This window comes from Colletotrichum orchidophilum, assembly GCF_001831195.1.
Source record: "Colletotrichum orchidophilum strain IMI 309357 chromosome Unknown Scaffold_213.1, whole genome shotgun sequence".
Classification (NCBI taxonomy): Eukaryota; Fungi; Ascomycota; class Sordariomycetes; order Glomerellales; family Glomerellaceae; genus Colletotrichum; species Colletotrichum orchidophilum.
In genome coordinates, this window is record NW_019173169.1 from 1 (window position 1) to 21,543 (window position 21,543).

The following is a 21,543-nucleotide window of genomic DNA, read 5'->3' on the forward strand; positions in this document are numbered from 1 at the left end:
ACTTTATATTTATTATTTTTATATTAAGGTTATATATTAGTTTAATAAAGGGTTTTTTTATTATTAAATTTACGTAAAAATAAAAAAGCTTTACGACGGGATATTAATAATATCGATTCGTAAGCTATTAGAAACTGACGCAGTCCAGGTTCTTTTTTTTTTTTTTTTTTTTTTTTTTTTTTTTTTTTTTTTTTTTTTTTTTTTTTTTTATTTTTTTTTTTTTTTTTTTTTTTTTTTTTTTTTTTTTTTTTTTTTTTTTTTTTTTTTTGAATGATCCGGTAAATACATTTGCGCGCGCAAGAGCGGATGCGACAGGGTTTTCTGTAACGGCCGATGGGAAACTATCGAAGAGACCAATGCAGGCCCTTTTCGTCAAAAGTTCACCTAGTGTTCTTTGTTTCAATGTTGACGAGAATCGGAGAGCGTAGGTTCGGCACATGTTAAAAGGAAAGGGAAGTGGGCGCGGGCGGGCGGGCGGGCCAACGGTGACCAGATCTAGAACTGGCACTTTTGCTCCACAGTCCAGCAGCGAAGTAACAACTCACAAGTTCTCGATCTTGTCACTGTCGGCAACAGCCATGTATTGTCGTGCACGGCTGGCCCAAGCCGGTCTTCCGGCTCGTGGGCTTTGCTGCGGGCTGCAGGTGGACTTCGTGGAGACATGGTTCATACTAGTGTAGTGCCTCGGGGGGGACCATCATCCCGAACGGTTTCCATGTGCCTTGCCGTGGTTCGACTTTCCTAGATCGAACGTTCTGTGTTAGGGCTGTGGCATTTCCTCCCCCCTTGGACCTCTCTCTCTCATGTCTGTCTGTTTGTTCCCGGCCAGGTAGGTATTGTGTGGAAGGGCGGCCGAAATCAGATGCAAAAAAGGCAATGGTTTGCGAACTTTGCCTGTAACCGCCGTGACTCTGCCAGTAAAGAAAGGCTCACGCCCGACATGCTTCGGTGCTCTATTTTCGTAAAGGAAGCGTCATGAAGCTTGTTTATGAGACTTTTGCTCGTGAAAGTATGGAATTCACCAAGCGGAGGACCAGAGCCATGTCTTGCCTAAGCAAGCCTATCATGTGGTGGCGCTCATTTCCCAGAAGACGTGTGCGAATTCCTCAAATCTTCCCCGAACCTGCTGCTTGGTTTGGAACATGTAAACATGGTGGAGGAGCATAAGGAGCTCTGTAATTAAACATGCGAGACCAGTCTCACCTCATGGACGGGAAATTTACAAGCGAGAGAGGGGAAAATGTCTGAGAAGTTGGTGTGTTGGCCGTTCCATGCAACCACAGCGTTGCTCAAATTCGCGATGCTAATGTAAGATAGCGGTATGTAGGACGTTTAGAATTGCAGATGAAAAGGACGCCGCTCATCCTGCTTGCATTTGAAGACGGCGGGCCTTGGGCCTCTTGGGCGATGGATGAGGCACTGGCTCAGTGATAATTAGACGAGGGATTGGCGGGATATGGGGCAAGGCCAGCGGAATACCTAGAAGAAGACTACGCCAAGCCAAGCCCATTTTCATTTCACAACGGTGGATGAAGCGACATTGGAAAGGGCCGTCGAACAGTTCGAAGCCATCGCTGCCGTAATCCGTTGACGCTGGCTATAGCGGCAGGAGGATTCTCGTTGAACAGGCGACGCCGGAGAAGAAAAGTGAAGAACTGGGTCCTGTTGGCTTTCATGATAATTTCAATGGGCTCCCCTTCCCCTCTGAAAGGGCCGTGTTCGGGATCCTCATTCAGCCGCACGCGCTGGAAGGATTGGGGCGGCGGATTTGACAAGTTCCCACTTCGAAACTTGCTGAGCTGGATGGCAGTTTGGACTACTCAAAAGATGGGATGACCGGCTTGGCGATTCTCGGGCTAATTAATACGTCTCTCTCCTTGGAACTCTGGGCAGCTTCGCAGCTGGGCAGCTGGGCAGCTGGGCATGCTGAGGAGGAAGATTGGGAAAGTGTTCCCGGTCCATGACTCGACAAGTCGGCCCCTTCTCCAGAGCATCCACAGCGAAGAACGACACAGAGTTGCGGGTTTAATGCTGCTTGAGGGATGATGGATTGCCCCTGCACCGACGCGTCTTGGAAGACGGGGGGAGAAGTCGTTGATTTGTTCAAATAAACAGCGCAGCAAAAGAATCGAGTGGAAGCTAGTCTGCTGGCGTCACAGTCAAGAATGAACTCATGGAGCCTTCGGGCGGCGGTGCTTCGCTGTCCTGGTTCGGGGAGCCTGCACAGCAAGGAGTAACGTAACCGGGAGCCGGGAACCGACTCGAGAAAGGAAGCTTGGGGAGCCGATCAACGGGGGATTTGAACAGATGTATCTCTGGGACCCTGGGTTTGCTTGACATGTCGGGGCTCTCATCGCCAAAAGGGGGCGATTTCGGGACCGAAATGTAAGTCATCCATGATGAGAGTGATTTTTTTTTTTGGGTTCGTATTAATCAAGAGAGATGGGACCCCCGTTGGAACGCTGCGAAGGTTTCTTCGCGGCAGTGCCGGTGCCGGAAGCGCGGCAGCGACTCTGGATTTGCTTTCTTGGAGGATGCCGCTCGGTGGATGAGTTGTGATGGTGTTGCAACTTGAGAGTTAGCGAGAGCCTGCTGTCCGTCGTGTCGGATTATCCTGCCCAAGTGGTTGCTTTTTTGCGTCCGAAGGTTCGAGTTGGAGGAGATTGCGGATTGTAAAGGTTGGAGAGACGGGCACGCAGGGCGAACCTACAGCACAGGGAGAACCGTTGCTTCTTCAGGGGCCGGCATCTTACGCAACTTTGGCTGAAGGAGGCTTTTGTCACTTGGAAACAGCCCCCAATCAACTCACGACATTCGGACAATGAAGCCGCAACTCTCTGAGCCTTCTTCGACTCTGGTGAGGGAGAATGGGAACAGTCTGCTGAGTGCTGACACATCTGGCGAGGATGTGGTCCTCCTCGGCCTCTTTACCTGAAAAGAGGAGAGGTATCCGTAGTCGGGAAGACCATACTCCCTCCCCCTCCCTACCTTCCTATGTCCCTTTCGCAGAAATAGTTCACAGAACAGCAATTGTCCAAAGCGAGGCAGCAGACTTGACGCGACACCGACATGTAGAACGCCTCATGTCTCGAAGAATGCAGTCTCGTTGGAAACGATTTGGGAGACACCGTATTAATCCCAACTGCATACTGAGAAACCGAGACTGCTCCTTAAGTCCGAAGCCGTGACCCTTGGGCGGGGTGGGAAAGCACATGGTCAGGCATGTAACATCATCTCCTCTTTTGCCTCGCTAGCATCTCGGCACCTGCCTGGGCTTCAATAGCGTCCGTTGGTTTGGATTTTGCATATGGAAATAGATCCCAGCGTAACCTTGTTCGGCTATTCATGTCACGCAGCATTTATGTATTGGAAGAGAGGGGGGGAAGCCCTTCCTCGAGGAGAGTCGATCTACGGGGAATAAACGTACAATGTAGCCGTACATTAAAAAAAATATTCTACCGGTAACAGACACCTCACCTGCAGGAAGCCAGCGAGCACCCACAGTAACATGACGTGGGTTCTTTTTTTTTTTTAATTGAATGACTGCTGTGAGGCTGTGCTAAGAAGCAACATCAATATCAAGCAAGGAAAAAGTAACGCAGCCCGGGCCATCCCAAGCAGGAACCTGCATCGCATGCCCGAGTCTGCGGACGACTAAGGACAAGCTTCTCGATTAAGCGTTTTTCCCACGAGATATCCACCCCCTCTCTTCCGTGGCCCAGGATATGCGCGTTCAATATGATCACAGCCGCTGTCGATTGGCAGCCGGAAGCTGTGTCCGAGCGTACTCCGAGGTCCTGAGACCCCGGGTCAGCCACTGAAGAGAGGATATTCTCGAGTTGCCGCAGCAGTTCAGGCGATGCTTCTGCCCCCCTCGAGGTTCGGGTCCCCTGAAAGATTGGAGTGCCAGATGGCATCGAACACGCTTCCCTGGTTGGATGGATGATGGGTCCTCATTTGCTGTCTACGTAGTAAGTTTTCCCCATCCCACCCACAGTGCCCTCGTGGAGAGTGGTGAGTGGTCTTCTGATGTGTAAACAGTCATCAGCAATTGTTCCTTCTCGTACTCCGTACTGATTACTCCTGACTTTGGCGGAAGACATGACCGGAACCTCATCATCAATCTTGCGTCTGATGCAAGCCACCTGCACACTGACATGTAGGTCCTGCTTGACAGACACAAGACAGTTCAGAAGACGAACCAGCATCCTGCAAGCCTCTCTGTAAGCCGTCTCCCAAGCCTCTTGGCTCGGTCACCCGTTCTCGTATCCCGCCCACACTGAGTTGGCGAGGGGGTGGCGTTATCAATCCCAATCTCTGCCGTGCCGTGTGTACCATGACCGACGCAGCAGCAGGCCTCGAGGCCTCGCTAATAACGGTATGAGCCGTTCGTGAAGATGCTGTAATGAATCGATGCACAACGTTGAGTGAAGACCGTTGTGTAAGTAGATATGTGCACTACTTTATACGGGGCACACTGGCGAGAGGATATCCAACGGTTCACGGCATCTTGAGCCCAAGTCGACTAATCTCTCATTCGAGCATCACCAGACAGCCGGCCAGACCGGTCGATTTCTCACGCACAAAGCTGCACGTTTCCCCTTCCAAGTTCGCCCCAGGTACGCCCAGCTCTGGAGTCTGGCGACATCTAATCTGCCACACCCCATTCAGGTACCCCCATTTCAGTGGTTCCGTCCCCAGGCGTTCAAGAGTTGGTGTTGGACAAGAAAAGCATAGACAAGACATACAGATACGGATATTTCCTGCGCATAGCTGACGACAACGCCCCCAAACGGTACAGCCGAAATCTGAAATAGGCGGAGGGCCTCGCTCGTCTGGGACGGTCAGCCACCGTTGGTTTCCTCGTTTCAAGTTTCAACCTGCGACTTTTGGGCCGCCCCCTCCGGCGAGTTTCGCTCCCCCCGTTCCCCCCGGGTGCCGTCGTTTGGGGCGACGGCATGAAGATTTCCTGCCCGTTGATGATCGTCAAGGACATAGCAGCGGCGCTGAAGCAGCGACAAGCTTTCTCCCTTTGCTGGCTCTGCCCGCTATGAACCATTAATTTACGTGTGTCGACAGACCCGTCATCGTCATTGTCAGCAGTCAATTGCAGGGCATGGGCTGGCGACTACTGCAGCTCCGAGATCCAAGCCCAAATGTCCGTCCGAACAGTCAAGCGGGAAGGAATAGAAACAGGCGGAATCATTTCAAGCAGCGTGTGGACGGTAAAAAAGACGAGACGAAGGAAAGCAACGCGGCAAAGGGAAGGGGAAATTGGGCATGGCCGAGCGAAGGTTCATCCAGGCAGGTAATTCAGGGCATCAGCGGCAAAAAGAAGGTGCAACGGACGCCCGGTGCGCAGGTGTCCCGTCTGGTCTGGGTCGTGCAACTGTACTTCGTACGGGGCGGGTACCTGAGTGAGTTTCTGTACATCTGGCCGTGTATCCGCATCTTATTCTGTGTTATGTACAGTACAGCACACACTCATACTTTATCCCAGTCTCATCCAAATGCATTCTTGGGGGTTCTGTCTGGGATGGCCGTATGCAAGCCCATGCGCGTGACACCCTGACAATCAGCGGCAGACACACGGTCCCGTTGACAGCAGGCGATGAAAGAGAAAGACGCGAGAAAGGTGAAAGAAGCTGTTCTTCATCAATGGGAGTTACCGCGTTGGGTGGTCGTACGCAGATAACCGACAGCAGTAGCAACGACTGGCGACTCTCTCTCCCTCTTGCAACCACCCACCGACCATCTCCTATTCTGACTTCAAACCGAAGGGCGCATTTGGCAGATCATACGGATACATGTGCAGAGGATTCCACGGTTGAAAGCGGGGCCGATCAGGATGTCCGTGAGAATATCACCTCTCGACTCTTGAGCAAGTGCTCAGACTTTAGAGGCATCAAATATCTTCACAACCCAACCCAATGCCGCTGTTCATAATTCGCGGTGGTATCCGTATCAGCAATCATGTAGCGAGTGTGTCAAGTTATCCACCGCCTCCCCCTTTTCCACACCCCGTGCACAACAGCAGATTTTATGAAGGCCCGCGCGATCTTTCGCAGGCGGCATCGCACACCAAGAGTTGGTGGTGTGTCGCATATGTGGAGGATTAAATTGGAAAGTGGATCTGATCACTCGTCGGGCTTGCGATAGCGTGTACCAGGGACGATCCGTCATGGTGCCTTCATGTTATGAGAAGCCAGGGCCTCCCACCACTTCATCTAACAGACTTCATCTCACTCAGACCGTACCCGGTACCGCCAACCACCGATACGGCCCATGATCTGCACAGTCAACTGCGCCCCTGACGGTAATTCTTGTTCCTGAATTCTTGCCCGGGAAGAACCCAAACATGGCTGGCCCCCCCCCCTGTCGCACTATGGCGGGTATATCCAATCGACGCCAACGTTGGACACCAGAACCCAAGGCTTGCACCCAATCGAATCTGTTCGGATGGAGCCAAAGCCAGGCGCGGCATGAGGCCATTGGACAGCGGCCGCGTCAAGTTGTCGCCCAGCTATTCCCAAAACTGCCTGAACCCGTGGATTCTCTTCACCCGTTTTCCCTTGCTCCATCCCAGTCTGTTCACGACTTCACCCCCTTGGTTGTTACCGACGCTGCTGCTGCAGGGCATGTCCTTGAGTCGAGGATGGGTGGGTGTCGATAGTTGAGCGTGTGTGCCCTCTCTCCAGCAGCTGGAAAGTTGTGCACACACCAGATGGCAGGACGGGAAGCCATCCCTACCTCTACCTAGGCTGCCCTAGTTTTCACTATTCGCTACTCATTTGTACGCTACACACTGCTCATGCCTCCACTACCACACTCTCCAAGGCCCTGTGGGCACGGGCGAGAGAGCCTGAGAGGACCAAGGCAGGACAGCAGAGAGAGAAAAGAGGAGACGTACCTGTGGTATTCTGGGTCTACACCCTCCCGAGCCCCCCGGGATGCCGCAAAGTGGACTCCTAATTTCGCTTTTCCTCCTCATCTCAACCCACTCCGTGCTCGTTTCCCTCTTTTCAACAAAACAAGTCGTTCCCTCCAATTCCACCCGCTGTCACTCGTTCCATTTCCTGTCCTCCCCTCCCAAAGTCTCTCCCTCTTGCCTTACCTTGCCTTGCCTTGTTACTCATCTCCCCAATCTCGCCAAGGTCTCCTCCTCTCCTTCCCTTGTTCATTTACCCTCTCCTTTCAATGTCCTTTACCCGGTGATATCCTCTTTTTCGGCCAGTAGAAGAGAACAACGTGAAGGAGAAAGAACAGGAGGCTTCGTCAAAAGCCCAAATCAACTTGCGAAACTATTCAGGAGGCCTTCTTTGTGCCCGCACGTTCTTTAGGACTCAACTCGCCTTGTTTGCCGCACGACCCGAACACGGTCCTGCTTCGACCGACACGCTCGCTCAACGCAACAACATCAACCATCATCTAACCGCTCCCGATCGACCGAATCCCCCCAATTCTCTCGACGGGCAACTACTAATCGAACTGGGTTGGAATATCGAGAGGACGCTTGCTTGGATTTCGAAGTCTTGGGAAAATATTCTTGGTGGCCGACTGAACCGCACGGAGCCTCCAACCCCTGAGACCCGTCGACACCCTCGAACCCGCGAGACCTGTCACCGTCTTCGAGTCCTGGAATCGATTCGAGATCGCCCTTTATTCAACCTTTTCTTTTCACGCCTTCGTTATACCCTCGACACTCACTATGAAGTACTCAGTAGCTGCTCTGGCCGCCGTGGCCTTTGGCTTCGGCTCAGCCCAGACCACCACCACCACGTCAGGATTCCAGAAGCCCAGTGAGGCCGCGAGGCCAGGCGCAATCACCAACCATGGATGCTACAACGCGACGTCAACGACATGGCAGAAGTACCCCGTCGAGAACATCAGTACCGGATCATGCACGTTGGAATGCCAAAAGAACCAGAAGAAGAATGTCGCTGCTATTAACGGCGAGGACTGCTACTGCGGTGACTCGTACCCGCCAAAAGTCGACGTTGTCGACGACAAGAAGTGCAACTTCCCTTGCCCATACTACCCGGAAGAAGCTTGTATGTTGCCCTACGTCTCATTTTCAAACCTTTTGGTGTACCTGCTAACCCCCGATCAAAGGCGGTGGTGTCGATGATCTGATGTACTACTCCGTGTTCAACACGGGTATCAGGCTTGTGGTTCCCGACGAAGAGATCGCGACCACGACCACGGCCTCTGCCACCAGCAAGGCCACAACAACAACCGCAGCCAACGGCGTCGTCTCAACTATCATCGAGACGCCCCCCGCGCCAACGACGCCCGCGCCAACCGAGCCGCCCAAGAAGAGCACCAACGTCGCCGGCATCGCCGCGGGCGTTGTCGTCGGTGTCGTCGTCATCGCCGCCATCGTCGGTGCCGCCTTCTTCTTCGTTCGCAGGAAGCGCAACGCCGCGATCGAGGAGGAGCACCGCCGCAACGCGGCCGTCAACGCCTTCATCGGCGGCTCCAAGCCGCCCAGCAGCAGCGGCGTCTCCATGACCGACTCCCGCATGGATCCCACCCTGGCGCACCGACGTATGAGCGATGGCAGCATTGCCGACAACCAAGATTACTCGCGGAAGATTCTCCGAGTAAGTCATGAGATGAAATTTGAAATGAGATGAACCAGCAAGCTAATCCCCGAACCTCCAGGTTACCAACGCATGAGCACCTCACGTCATGACGACAAACGACCTAGAAGCCTGTTTTCGGGCTTATTTAAATTACTTCTATCTACACATTTTGGCATCAATGGCGTTTTGAGGTGTTTCAATCTCCCGACGCTGGCTTACTCGGGGGCGTCTTCCGAAAAAAGCGACCAGTGTCGTCGGATTTCATATGTATTATGGTGTAGGGTATCATATCTCGGGGAAATTACGATATGGGTTTTTATTATTTGGATACATCTATCAATTTCTCTTGTTTTTGGACACACCATATTTGGTCATACCATACACAAAAATCCGCCCTTTCGGCCACGAAACCCTCCCTACGCCGTCCACTCCTTTTGCAACCTACTTTTAGACAACTTTTTTTTCCTTTGGATATCAACCAACAATCAACGGGGGTTTCGTATCGAGGCGATCCCCCCATCCCCTACCCAAATTTACAACCCGCCATTATCGCAACGCAACACCTTTTAAAACATCTCCCCGACCCGCCAACCAACCACTCACCCCCGTTGGGTACCTCTCGACTCCACCGATCTACTCTCACCGAAGAGAGGGGTTGACAGGCCGAGATCTTGCTCATCAAAAACCACGGCGACAGTTGGGAATTAACTATTTTAACGACATTTGATGGAAGAGTCGCGACAGAGTATGGTGGCAGATGATCCCCTGCCCATCTTGTGTATAGTAACCATGGCGCCCCCCATATTATGAACGCGAGGGGTCCCCCTTGGGAGGGATCTTACACGGGCAACTCTTCAATATCATCTTGGATAAACAGCCTTGGCCCTCCCTGGGGGTCGTCCCCTTGACGCGAGAGAGAAAGAGGAAAGATTGGGCAACTTGGGCATAATTCCCATTCTCGACTCTCGAGGATGGGAAAGGCCGGTGCGGGGGGAAACTTTTTTTTTCTTGATAAAGCGTGTTCGATGTTAGGGAAATGAGGCTGTAGTAATCGATCAAATATCCAATGACCTCATATTTCATCACTTTTTGCCCTGGTCGCACAGATCGCATTGACTGGATGAACGCCCGTGAAAAAGGATATTTGACAGTGAGATGACCGTGGACTTGCAGTAGGCACAAATCCGACTGCCGCGTCTAGTGACTGGCGTCTTCCGAGCGCCGCCTCCGAGCTCCGAGCACCAAGCACCTCAATTAACCCTCTTGTGTGTGTGACGAGGTCACCTGACATTCTACAGCGGACTGAGCCTCTCTCTCTCCCCCTAGCAATAATAGTAAGGTACTGTAACCAACTGCCAACTTTTCAACCTTTTCCCTGCCCCCGGCCCTTTGCCAACATTTAAGCTTGGGCTGCAAGATTCTTCCTTGTTCGCGGGCTGGCCGATGGGAGGGGGGGAGAAAAGGCCTCCAGCACGTGGGCATTGAAATCGAAGAAAGGGGGGTGGAGGGGGGATTAAAGACAAAGATTGGGATTGGACGTTTGGTTGGTGCTGTTCAGCCTTTTTCTGTGGTTTTAGTGTGGGTGCGCTGGGGAAAGAAAATTGGGGAACAGGTGTGTCAAGTCAAGGCCCCTGACGATCATTCTCGGATTTTTTTCAGCTTGTGTTTGTGTGTGTGAGAAGGTCGGTCGGTCCGTTTGTGTGGTGGTTTTATACAGAGAATATGGTCGAGCGGTCGACTGACCACGCTGATCGCCGGTGCTAGTTCCAGTTACATTGCTGATACAGGCCGCCAGAGGTTGACATGACACATGGGAGGGAAAAGAATAGACTTTTTTTAAACTCTTGTAGGTTCTTCAGTCGTCTTAGTTGTGTTGGCTGGTGTGGCTGGTTCTTGACTTCTTTTGTGTGCATGGAGTCCTCGGATAGCAAGCGGTGTGTTTTGGAAGGGCCGGGGGGGGGATTGGAGAAAGTTGGAAACAAATGGGCAATGTGTTGGATGGTGACAGCGATGATGGTGATAGTCCCCCTATCTGTCCCTGTTCTTGGCCTGATGCTATTCCTGTGCCCGAGCCAACAGAGCCCCCTTCTTGGATCCATATCGATTCGTGTTGGGGATGGCTCGTCGTTGTTTCAACGGCGACGAATGAAAATCCCGTGGAGCCCCATTGGTGGGGATTCCTTGTGAAAGGGCTATTTGGAGGCTGGAGAGTTAGGCTGAAGATGAGTTCTTGAAGTTTTGGGAGCTGCGGGTTGCTATTGTGGTTGTTTGGTGATGACATCAGGGCTGGCTTGGGGGGGGGGGGGGGGGGGGGGGGGGTGGTGGGGTGGGGGGAGGGGGTGGGGTTTGTGGGGGGGGTTGTTTTTTTTTTTTTGGGGGGGGGGGGGGGGGGGGGGGGGGGGGGGGAGGTGATGTGGAGTCTGAACTTGTGGGATCGTGTGTGCTTCTTGACCGGGGGTCTTCTTTATTTTTGCCCCTTCTTCTTCCTTTGAGTCGCTTGAGAGACAGAGAGGAGGAATGACGTAGCTGCTGGCACTCGGGAGAGGTCTGTTCTGCTTGATGCCGCTGGGCAGTGTTTTCTGGTACCGAGATGGAGTCTTGTCACGGACGTCCTTACCAAGCAAGTACCGCGTTTCGTGGCGTGGTATTTGAACGCTCGGGAAGATGTCTCGATGGGACCGGGGCGTGAAACCTCGTGCACCCTCTTTGGGCCGGCGTGGCTCAGTGCTATATATATATACCCTGGTTATTCTGACTTATATCGTACCAGGTCTGCTATAGGGAGAATTGGAAGAGAATCACGCTGCAAGCATTGGCTGCCGGGCCCTTCCTAGCTAGCAATCAATCAAAGATCGATGACGGGAAATAAGTGATCAGTAGATGGAAACAATACCAAGTTTAAATGAGAACTTAATGTCGATGCTTGCCCAAGAGAGGTAGGTACGTGAGGGTGCTCCAGCTATTTCCACCAACGTCAAGACAAAACGCCATTTGCTACAACTCAAAAATCTCGACCATCAAGCCATGCGGAAGAGTCTGGATGGTTTGTTGTTGGCTCTGTTTGTCTCTTAGCCGCCTACCTATGCGGCAGATGCTGCTTCACGCCAGGGTGACTGTAAAATCATTTCAAAATCTGCAGGACGAGGAAGATGTAGCTTTCGAGTTCACAAGACAGGCCCTACGCGAGAAGTTGTACATGAGCTATGGAAACCCGTACGACTTAGCATCGTACGCCTCGATCTCCTTATTGTAGGTATGAGGTAGAATTATGCGCCTTTGCCCGTCTACCTTGGCCTCATAAGTCACGTCAAAAGAGGCCTGGCCATCATGGAAAGTCGCTCTAGCACGCTACATACCACTAGGGGGGGAGATATCGCAATTTCACATGCTTGTACAATATCGATAACGCGTACCAGTACAGCATCGCATCCTAGATGTGACCTTCCTTAAGCTCCCAGGGCGCAGTCGGCACCAGGAACAGCAGAATTTCGAGGCCTGCCGGTAATGCCTTTAGGGACATCTTGATGAAGCCCAAAAAATTCTTTCCAGAGGTTGCTTTATGCATGTGGTGATGCAGCCGCAGTCTCAGTTGAGTCTGATTCTGAAATTGCCACAGCAAGTTCACAACAGCGGGGGGGGAGATTGACTGGGTACCGAGAAGGTGTCGACGAAAGGATTTCTGTATTTCTCAGTCGCAACGAATGCTGACTGAGCTCACTTTTGATACGCCTCGCTTTCCTTACATTCTCCACGATGCTTCCGCCAATCCTTCTTCTGGCACTCGGCACTGCAGTACTTGGCACTCAAGCAGCGCATACACTTCTTCAAAGCGACGCCGTCCGTCGACGACTTGCCACAGTTGGTACACCTCTCCTTCAGGGGCGCACTGGCGTTGGCGCCAACCTCCTTGTACATGTTTGTGTCCACAATCTCGTCCACAAACGGCACGGCGAACGTCGGGCTGATGGCGATGCGGGTGGCATACTTTGACGCGGTATCCCACTCGGGGAGGCCGATGAAGTTTTCCGGGAACCGGCCGTGGCCGCAAGAGCAGAGGACCGGCTCGCTGGGTTCCAGCGACAGGGGCACGGTGGCACCGGCCTTGCGGTACTCGCACGACGACGTGTGGTTCCACGTCCGGCTGCGCTCCGCCAGGGCGGGGAGCGCCTTCTTCCAGAGGAGGAGCTCGTCGTCGTTGACGGTGACAGAGGCCATTTCCAGCTCTCTCAGCAGCAGCAGGAACGGCTCCACCTTTTTGATGAGGGGGATCGTGAGCGGGAGGACGGCGGCGTCGAGAACGACGTTGGCTGCGGCGGCGTCGAGGCGGAGGGCGGAGACGAAGAAGAGCATATGGACGCCGCCGCGATCGGGGTGGTTGAGGCAAAAGAGGCCGGTCTGGCCGCCCTGTTGACCCGACGAGATCATGGTCATGGTGAAGATTGATTCCTTGAAGTTGAGGCGCGGCGAGGGCGATAGTGCCTCTCTCCCCGCGTTGATCTGTTCGCGCAGTGCCCTTTCGCGGAGCGAGAACTCAAAGGAGAGGAGCGTGGTGAGGAAGCGGGTCTCTTCTTTTTTGGCGACGTTGATGATGGGGAGGCGGTCGAGGTTCAGGTGCGGGGTGTTGAGGTCGGCCGGGGTGTTTGATAGGCTTCGCGCGAGCTGGGTTGGGTAGACAAAGTCGTTGAGTGCCGTCTTGACGTTTGGATCGCTGGAGGGTTCGGCAAAGGGAGCGATGACCTCGACGTAGGCGGATTTGCGAGCAATGCGAGTTTTTGCCCCGCTGGCGTCGACCGGAGTCGGGAAGGTAAGAGGATAGACCAGCTCCTTTTCGCCAAACACAACGTTAATTATGAAGGGAGACACTTGTGCGAGGGTGATGGGTAGCTTGTCGGCAAGGAGTTTCTTGCCCTTGGTAGACAGGATATCAAGATGGCCCGTAATGGTTTCAACTCTGTCCTGGCTTTGGGAGGCGTTGGCGGTGAACAAAGATTCTGTGTCATTGCTCTTTTCGAAAGCAGACTCCGCTACGAGCCCCGCCGCTTCAGAGGCAACCGGATATCTCGTTTGGCCGGGCATGTATTTGGTAATGTATACGCTGTTCTCGTCCGCCAACTTGGCCTGGAAGATTATCAGCTCGCTGCCGAGGGTCTTGCTGAAGACAGCGATGCTTTGAGCGGAACTCAGGACCTCCAGGCGGACGTAAGAGGTCTTGCGTTCCACCTGCAACGCCGCAGTAGGCACGTAACAGGTTGCGATGAGCGGGGATTTCCCAAGCCAACCTGCTGGGTCTGCGTCGATGGTGACGGAGAAGTCGTTGCTATCGCGGGTTCTGCTAGTTTTGATGGTGCCGAAAACGAGCTGTACCTCGTCATAAAAGTTGTGCCACTTGTGGCTGGCTTCTTCACCAGAGACCAACGACCCTCTGATTGTGGGAGAACTCATCTTTGCATGATCAGAGCCGTCAAAGACCCGTGCAATCTTCTCCCGCGGGACAACGAGAGTCACGGCGACGACCTCTGGGACTGACGTCCAGGAGTCGAAGCCGCCGAGGTTGCGGTTGGGCTTGATCTCTTGACGAAGCCAGGGCTCCGAGCAGACCCCTTGGGTGTGCATCTGCACAGACAAGTCCTGTCTAAGATTGCCTGTGAACATGAGGCTTCTCTCCGTGGATATCTTCTCGAGCAAGGCTCTGCAAGTCCTGTCAAAATTGTCGACGGACAGCCGTAGCTTTAGGTAGTGGAGAAGGGAGACGAGGGTTCCTCGGTGGAAGTGGGAGTAGGACGTGTTACGGATGAGCTGCGTCACGGACGATTTCGAGATGGCCAGCAGCTTCATGGGGTTCTCGTGCGCGAACACCTCGAGGTAGAGCTTGAAGAAGATGCCGGCTAGCGCCTCGGGGTCGATTGCGAGGGGACCGACGGCGTTTACTCCCGAGAAAAGCTTGCTTTGCTTCCAAGTGATCCGGCTATGGACCTGGGACACCTCGTCGCCCTTCCGTTCGATGCTTTTGGAGCTCAGACCGATCAGAATCTCGTCAACGCTTGACACCGCAGTAGCATTGGTCCAGTACTCGACCGGACTAGCCCCTAGCAGCAATGAGATCGTGGGCCCGTGGCCGTACAGGAGGCTATCAAAAGCCGCTTTGGCGGTGTTCTCTCTTTTCAGGAGCGTTTCGGTGAAAATGGCCGACCATGGTTGTGCTGTGAGCAGAGGTAGCGCCGATACGAGGATATTCAAGGTGCCGAAATGGTCTGCGAGGTTTGATGTGTCGACGGTGTCGAATGCAACCGGAGCTGCCGACTTGATGTCATACACATCTTGGTCTAGGGAGAGGACTCGGGCGTCGAATTGGCGACGGTACCATCCAGCGGACGTCTCCTTGGTGACGACCAAATGCTGGAGAGTGTGGCAAAAGGCAAGAGCTTCACTGGCAACAGAGCGAACCACTAATTTCTTCGCCCGAAACAGAGTCCCACAAGCAGCCGCCCACTCTCGGAATTGTGTCTTTGCAGCTGAGAGAGCCCTGAACTTCTCATCCTGCTGATCGGGCCTCAGAGGCGATTGGTCGGTCAAGGGGATGAAGGCCGCGGCAAGATGGAAGCCAAGGATGGGATCGGTCCCGTAGTGCAAGAGGTGGTGCTTCGATAGGGAGGCATAGAAGAGGGGGTTCGGGTTGCTGACGGCACGGTTGGGTGTGGCGTCGGCGGACTTCCAAAACTCTTGAGACGCTTCGGTGACATCCTTTGAGTTAAGCAGTGCAACAGGAGCAGCTGATCGCAGACCGGTGAATGATATGCTATCGCCAAAAGCAATCCTCTTTATTTCGAGAGAGTGTTTGAGGTTGGCTGTCAGGGCAGCAGAGTTGGCGATGATGTTGTCGGATGCAGCGGCGTTGTCATAGCTGACCCAGACGGCACGAACGTCGTCGAGGGTGGCCTGGTCACAGAAGGGTAGGACTTTGCCGTATGAACTTGCTTTCCAAGACTTCAATGAGTCTGATGCTGCGAGGAGCTTCTTGACTTGAGTTGACAAGATGCGCAGGTCTGAGCTGTCAAGGTGAAGGTTGTAGTATAAGTTCCAGGGGGAATTTCCGGAGACATTGTCATTGTCGATGAGCAAGGAAAACAGGAAGATGTTGCGTGCTTCAGATGGTGAGCAGATACTTCTTTGCTAATGCGAGCTGTGAACATACCCAAGATAGCTTCATCGATGTCATTGACTGTGATATCCAGCTTGCGACCAGCTGTTGGGGAGTTAGTGAGGTGAACTTGACTTTAGTAAGGCTAAAACAGTACTTACGAAGTCCAATCTCGTTGTAGGCCGTGTAAATGATGTTTCTTACATCGCCACAACCAAGTAGTAGTAAATTGGCATCGATGCCATGAGGCAAGTTCTTGGTCAAGTTGATGGCCGGTGTATTGCCTACCGCATAGAAAAAGGAGGTCGAGTTGGCAACGGTTGGCGTAAACATTGTGACGAAAAGCGAGCCGAGAAGGACTCGGCAGGCCTGGACGAGAAGTGGTGGCTATGGTGTTGACTAAGGAAAGCGGATGGTATCTGCGTGGGCTTGAAGGTAAGTAGGAGTATCCCTATACGATACATAAACTATCTTATGGTCGAAGAAAGAAGAGACTAGGTCAACATCTTACCACGAAGGGTGTGCCCGCTTGAATAATCAGAAGCGGGGGGACTGGGTAATTGAGATCAGACCAACATGGGGTCAGGTCAATTCAAGTCGCTATGGTCTGAGAATGAGGAAGACGGAGGCCACGGTAAAGAAGAAATGTAATTAAATTTTGACTTGACCTCCCTTCACGCTTCCGTCTTATTCAAGCGGTGTCCAGTAGAGGGAGGCAGTTGAGAGCTCTCATTATCATAGGTGGTACCTACCTAGTTTGTGAGCTATGGAGGGGTTCCCGACAGCTGGTACCAGATGATGCTGCATCCTGCTTTACCACAATCCGATTCACCGCTCACACCAGCCACATTGGCAGAAAGACCGGGTGGAGACACCAGCCACAGCATTTCGACGCTTTTCGCGACGCTCATCGCGTTTTTGCGTCCTACCTTAGCTCCAGCACTGGAGGAACCAACCTGCAGCTTGCGCGAAAACAACGCTCTTCGATCACTGCGATATTCAAGGGCCAGGCTACCTTAGTCCTCGCCTCGATTGATCCACTTGCTATCAAATCAAGAGACTGTCCTTCTTTCTCTACGCCAATCACGACAATCAGCCGAGGTCGAAGCTCCAGCAAAAAACAACTCTATATTTGGGCAGCTATGGCCCCTCAGCCAACGCCCCGAGTCCGGCGCACGTCGCAAAATACACAATACACGTATGTTGTATAGGTTTCTCTGGGAATGCTCTCCGAGGCAACACACTGACTGGATCCTAGCTACAACCTTTCGAGGCGAATTAACGATATCAAGACCTACCCTGTCCAGTCCCCCCAAGGAGCTACGATCCTCCTCTATGGCCACGACAATGGCGTTACGATAATATGGAGAGGCGGACGTCGCTTCAAGCCATCAAAGAAGCAACAAGCAAAGTCCGCCAATGAGAAGCAGAATGGAGCACCAGACGATGCCGTCATGATCATCGACTCCGATGACGACGAACCAGCAGCTAAGGCACGCAAGGCATCGACGCCGTTCACTGACAAGCCCGAATTTGAAGACTCCGAGGAGGATGGGCCGTACCCCGAAATCATCCAGACTCTCGACCTCTCTCTTGGCACATCTGTCCTGCATCTTGCCGTCCTGCCCATGACGCCTTGCCCTGCCGAAGATGCTGCGTGGGGAGGAGCCGATGTTCTCAAGGAGAAGATGGTGTTCACAGTGGCGTGCGCGACCAACGAGGTTTATGTCGTGACTCTTCCTCTGACACCACCAAGTCCCGAGAGCAAGGCACGACCTGATCTGATGTCTAATCTTCTGGCCGGTAAAGCTGGTTCTGGTCAATGGGGGGAGAGGGTCGTTCTTCTAGGCGGCCAATACAAACGGAGCGAGGGCGTTGCCATGTCATTAACCAGGCCCAAAGCTTCATCGAGCTCCGATCGGATACGAGAACAGACCGGAACGCCCAGTATTCCGAAGTCTCGCCTCATTGTCGCCGCACATACCCGCGAGGCATCTGGCACCCTCCGCCTCTGGGATGTTCCCCTTGATGTCCAGCCAGGCGAAGCCAGCGGCCGAATCAACCCCTTCCAGACCGAGTACCTTCCCACCCCCCTCTCCAGCATCTCCTTCAACCCTACGCATCTTACACAAATTCTTACAGTAGCTTCTCCGCACGCTGTCCGCATCTACGACTACGCACTACCTTCGTTCCCCCCAGACGACCAGGCTACGGGACCATTCCCTAGCCAAGGATCCTGGCTACTCTCTCTATTCCAACCATTCACCCGCCCAACATCAACGCGGAAACCTATCCTTGATGCCGCTTGGATTGCCCACGGTAGAGCCGTGCTCGCTCTGCTCGCCGATGGCACTTGGGGCATCTGGGATGTGGATGGTGCTAGCCCGCTCGGCGCCTCTATTATGGGCAAGAATAGCTCTACCATCAAGGGCGCCGCAATCACAGCCTTCAGTGCTACTGGCCACGTCGAAGGCACCGGGCCTTTGCGGACGACAACAGCCGTACCGAGGTCCAATGGCAACGGCGAGTTTGTGCCTCTGACGCCTCACAGCCGACGTGACGCAGCAGCTTCGCTCAGTACGGCTGGCTCACTGGAGAGGCTTGTGTCTGTCAGAGGCGGCATTGTTGTGACGCCTTTGCCCGGCAGTGGCTCAGGCTCCGGTTCGGCTGATGAGAGCGTCGTGCTTTGGATCGGCGGACTGGATAATGTCTCTGTCATCCCAGCCGTCTCACGCTTCTGGGATGCGCAGCTGCGCCGAAGTTCTGGTGGAGGAGTGAACCTATTCAGCGGCACTACCCCGACCCGAATGATCCGATTACACGACCTGTCCACCGGACTTCTTGGAGAGCGGTGCTGCGGTGTGGGTGCCGCTGTCAATTTTGCACGACTGAAGGAGAACGATGGGGGCCTGCAGATCGAGGTGCTTATCATGGGCGAGAGCCGATTGGTGATAGTCCACGAGTCTGAGGACACCCCTGGCACCAAGATCGGAACCGTTGTCTCGACGCGTCGTCGTCTCTTTGGTGACAAGGGTAAGCCAGAGCTGCCGAGCGCCATTATTGTCCACCCTCGGCCAGACCAGCCCCGAAACGTGTCGTTCAATCTGAGCGTCAACAAGACGAGAAGCCTACGTGCGAAATCCAATGCTCGCGATAGCGTCGACGCCGAAGATCCAACCCACGACTTCACGCTTCCCATCGGACGATCCAGGGCTGGCTTCGGGTTCGCCGACACACTCAACGCTGCCGCAGATTTACAGGACGACGTTACGACGCGAGACGTCGAAGTGGAGATGCTGGATATCCTGGAGATTGATCGTGCGTTGGAGGATATGGAAGACGACCGGGGTAGCGGACGGAAGAAGGTCTTCTTCGAGGAAGACCAGGACCGTTCGTTCCACTAATGTTTGCTGCTTACGAGACCTGACCTAGACGAGACCAGAATGTACGATACCCCCTGGGCCGTCCCGGTAACCGACCCAAACCTTGCTTGTTCCTGGTATGCGCCAAATCGTTTTTCGTCGCTATGTTATCTCCGTGGGCTTTCCTCTGTTTCTTTCTTTTTCCCCTCAACGCATCATTCGTCACGGCCTTTTAAGGATCGTGGCAAATCCGCACGTCAAGGTGGAGCGCAAGGAGAGATTCATCCTTGATCCAGCTCTGTATTACGAGCGGTACATCAAACAGACCTCACATCCTCTGGGACATTTGGATCCGCAAGGCACAAGATCGCAAGATGAAGTGTTGTCGGGGAAGAGACTCCATGATGGGGGCGTCAATGCCGACGGTTCCTGCTTTAAGGACAGGGACTTTTATGGGTGGGGGCATATGGGTGGTTCGGTTTGCGAATCGACCATTTGCTCTCCCGGCCTTTTTTTTTTCCTACGTCATCCTGCTATCTGCCCCGAATTCTTGACTCTGGCTTGCTGGGGGACGATGGGAGGGGGTGGGGGATGTCAGGGTTGGGAGGTGGTTCTGTCGGTACATTTCTCTTGCTGTGCTCTTTGATGATGTTTTGCGAATCTGCCCTTTTCTTTTTAGTTGTTCGCCATGAACGATCCACGAATTGAAATGAAAAGGCTGCCCATGTGTATCCGCCAGCCCTGCACGATTGAGTCGCGCCCAACTCTGAAAGTCCTCAACCGAAACATCCACGTTGATCTCGTCTGTCACATCTCTCGGCCGAGCACGTGCCGGTCCGTTTGTTCTACCTCACAGACTACCTGGTATAATATGGGTTCACTAGAAGCGATCCGTCCCACTGCTGACTGAGAAGACTTGCATTATGTTGACATATTGTCACGGAGGGGATGGTGTACTTTCGATGGAACAGCATCGAGTGTTGCTGCCGGACGACGGCTGGAAAGCGTCGAGAAGAAGGGTCTGGTTGGCCGACGGATGTTCGAATTGATGTGCCGGCCATCTTCGAAAGTCTGGGCGGCTTGTGGACCGATTCCAGTTTGTAGATATGTATTATGGATAAGAGGTGATAACAAGATTCTACGTCGTAGACGTTGTCAGATGTTGGGTGATGGAGCACCTAGCGAAAGAAACAATGCGGCTATGAAATAGCATAGGAGAATAGGAAATTCTAGAAGCAGAAATGAGCTTCAGTCATATCCCTCCTCCGGGTTGAACCGGAGGAAACTATTCCAGAGGTGGATGAACTTGCGGTACTCGAACAGCTTCTTAATTCTATGAGGCTTAAATAGAGCTAGAGATTGCTCCAAGCCTTTCAGCCTGGCGATATGTCCGCTGGTGCTTCCATAGTTCGAACGGGCCTGTAACGGCCTGGTTTGTAGAGTCGCTCGCGCTCTTCCTTACTGCTCATGCGTCTCTTTTGAAACCAGGCAGCCTTACCGCGCCCATAAGACTTTACCTACCATTGGTGATCTTGTTCTCGTATCTCACTTGCGGAATATCTTACTTTCAAAACGTTGTGCACCCAATATATCGAGTTCTTGCATGTATTCTTGCGGACGTTTGGGAAATCACTGCCTTCTGAGAGTCTTTTCATAGTCTCTTCACCTCTCCTTCTTGTCGACTCGACTCATTGCGCAAAAAAGGCTTGGCTCCGGAGCCTGGCACATCTGTTCAACTACTTCAAGTTAAGCGATCAAGAACCCATGACGATGTTCGAGTCTCAGACTCAAGCTTCTTGACCTGGCTCTATCTCCTGTTCTAACCTCAGTGGATGAGCTGCAAACAGTGGGCATTTCGACTGTATGCTCGCTCGGGCTCAGAGTTTCCGCGACTAGCACTTGAAAGGAGCTCTGAGCCTACACTCAGCCTCCCGTTGAATGCCCTTCCCATGAAATTCAGAAGTAATTTTGGGTGTAGCAGAGGCTCTGAAGAATCTGTACCTAGTTACAATGCTTATCATGGGCCAGGGTTTCCGTCCAAACCTGCATGGAGTCCTGGTCGTGAGCTGAGCTACCTGGGGTCGAGCAAATTCGCCCCTTTGTCCAGTCCCTCTGCACAAGCTCTCAGTTATCACTATCAGAGGTCTGGTCTAGGACCAGTTCATCTGAATTGGGTAAGCCGTCAGGGCCAACTAACGGTGGCTTTAGCTTTTGACGTTATGTGAGGCGTCAGGCCAGCCGGTAAGTTCCACTGGCCCTGATCTGTTAAGACGAGACAGAAGTCATGGACCTGATTGATAGTGCCCACTTGTTACGATTGCAGGTGTAGACGGAGTTGAGTCGCTGCTTGTGTCCAAGGACTATCGGCCCATCGAGATTTATTGAATTTGTTGCAAGCTCTCAAGACCAGCCGCTGTGATCCTTGACTTGGCCAGAGTGGCAGAGATAAATCCGTAAT

At 53.1% G+C, this 21,543-nt stretch overlaps 4 protein-coding genes across 4 annotated transcripts; 3 read left to right on the top strand and 1 right to left on the bottom strand.

The window, feature by feature from the left end:
• Positions 1-6,950: 6,950 nt before the first annotated feature.
• CORC01_13772 (uncharacterized protein) lies at positions 6,951-7,340 on the top strand (the record flags this gene model as incomplete). Its single annotated transcript, XM_022625388.1, has 1 exon — positions 6,951-7,340. The coding sequence occupies one exon, from the start codon at positions 6,951-6,953 to the stop codon at positions 7,338-7,340; it is 390 nt and encodes a 129-aa protein (XP_022468091.1).
• Positions 7,341-7,708: 368 nt separating this feature from the next.
• On the top strand, positions 7,709-8,679 carry CORC01_13773 (transmembrane alpha-helix domain-containing protein; the record flags this gene model as incomplete). The annotated part of the gene is made up of 3 exons (XM_022625389.1): positions 7,709-8,051; positions 8,113-8,603; positions 8,665-8,679. The coding sequence occupies 3 exons, from the start codon at positions 7,709-7,711 to the stop codon at positions 8,677-8,679; spliced, it is 849 nt and encodes a 282-aa protein (XP_022468092.1).
• A 3,620-nt stretch (positions 8,680-12,299) lies between these two features.
• CORC01_13774 (MYND finger) lies at positions 12,300-16,056 on the bottom strand (the record flags this gene model as incomplete). The annotated part of the gene is made up of 3 exons (XM_022625390.1): positions 12,300-15,727; positions 15,778-15,828; positions 15,885-16,056. 3 exons carry the CDS (start codon positions 16,054-16,056, stop codon positions 12,300-12,302), a joined length of 3,651 nt encoding a protein of 1,216 aa, XP_022468093.1.
• An 809-nt stretch (positions 16,057-16,865) lies between these two features.
• CORC01_13775 (uncharacterized protein) lies at positions 16,866-19,127 on the top strand (the record flags this gene model as incomplete). The annotated part of the gene is made up of 2 exons (XM_022625391.1): positions 16,866-16,921; positions 16,982-19,127. The coding sequence occupies 2 exons, from the start codon at positions 16,866-16,868 to the stop codon at positions 19,125-19,127; spliced, it is 2,202 nt and encodes a 733-aa protein (XP_022468094.1).
• Positions 19,128-21,543: the final 2,416 nt, after the last annotated feature.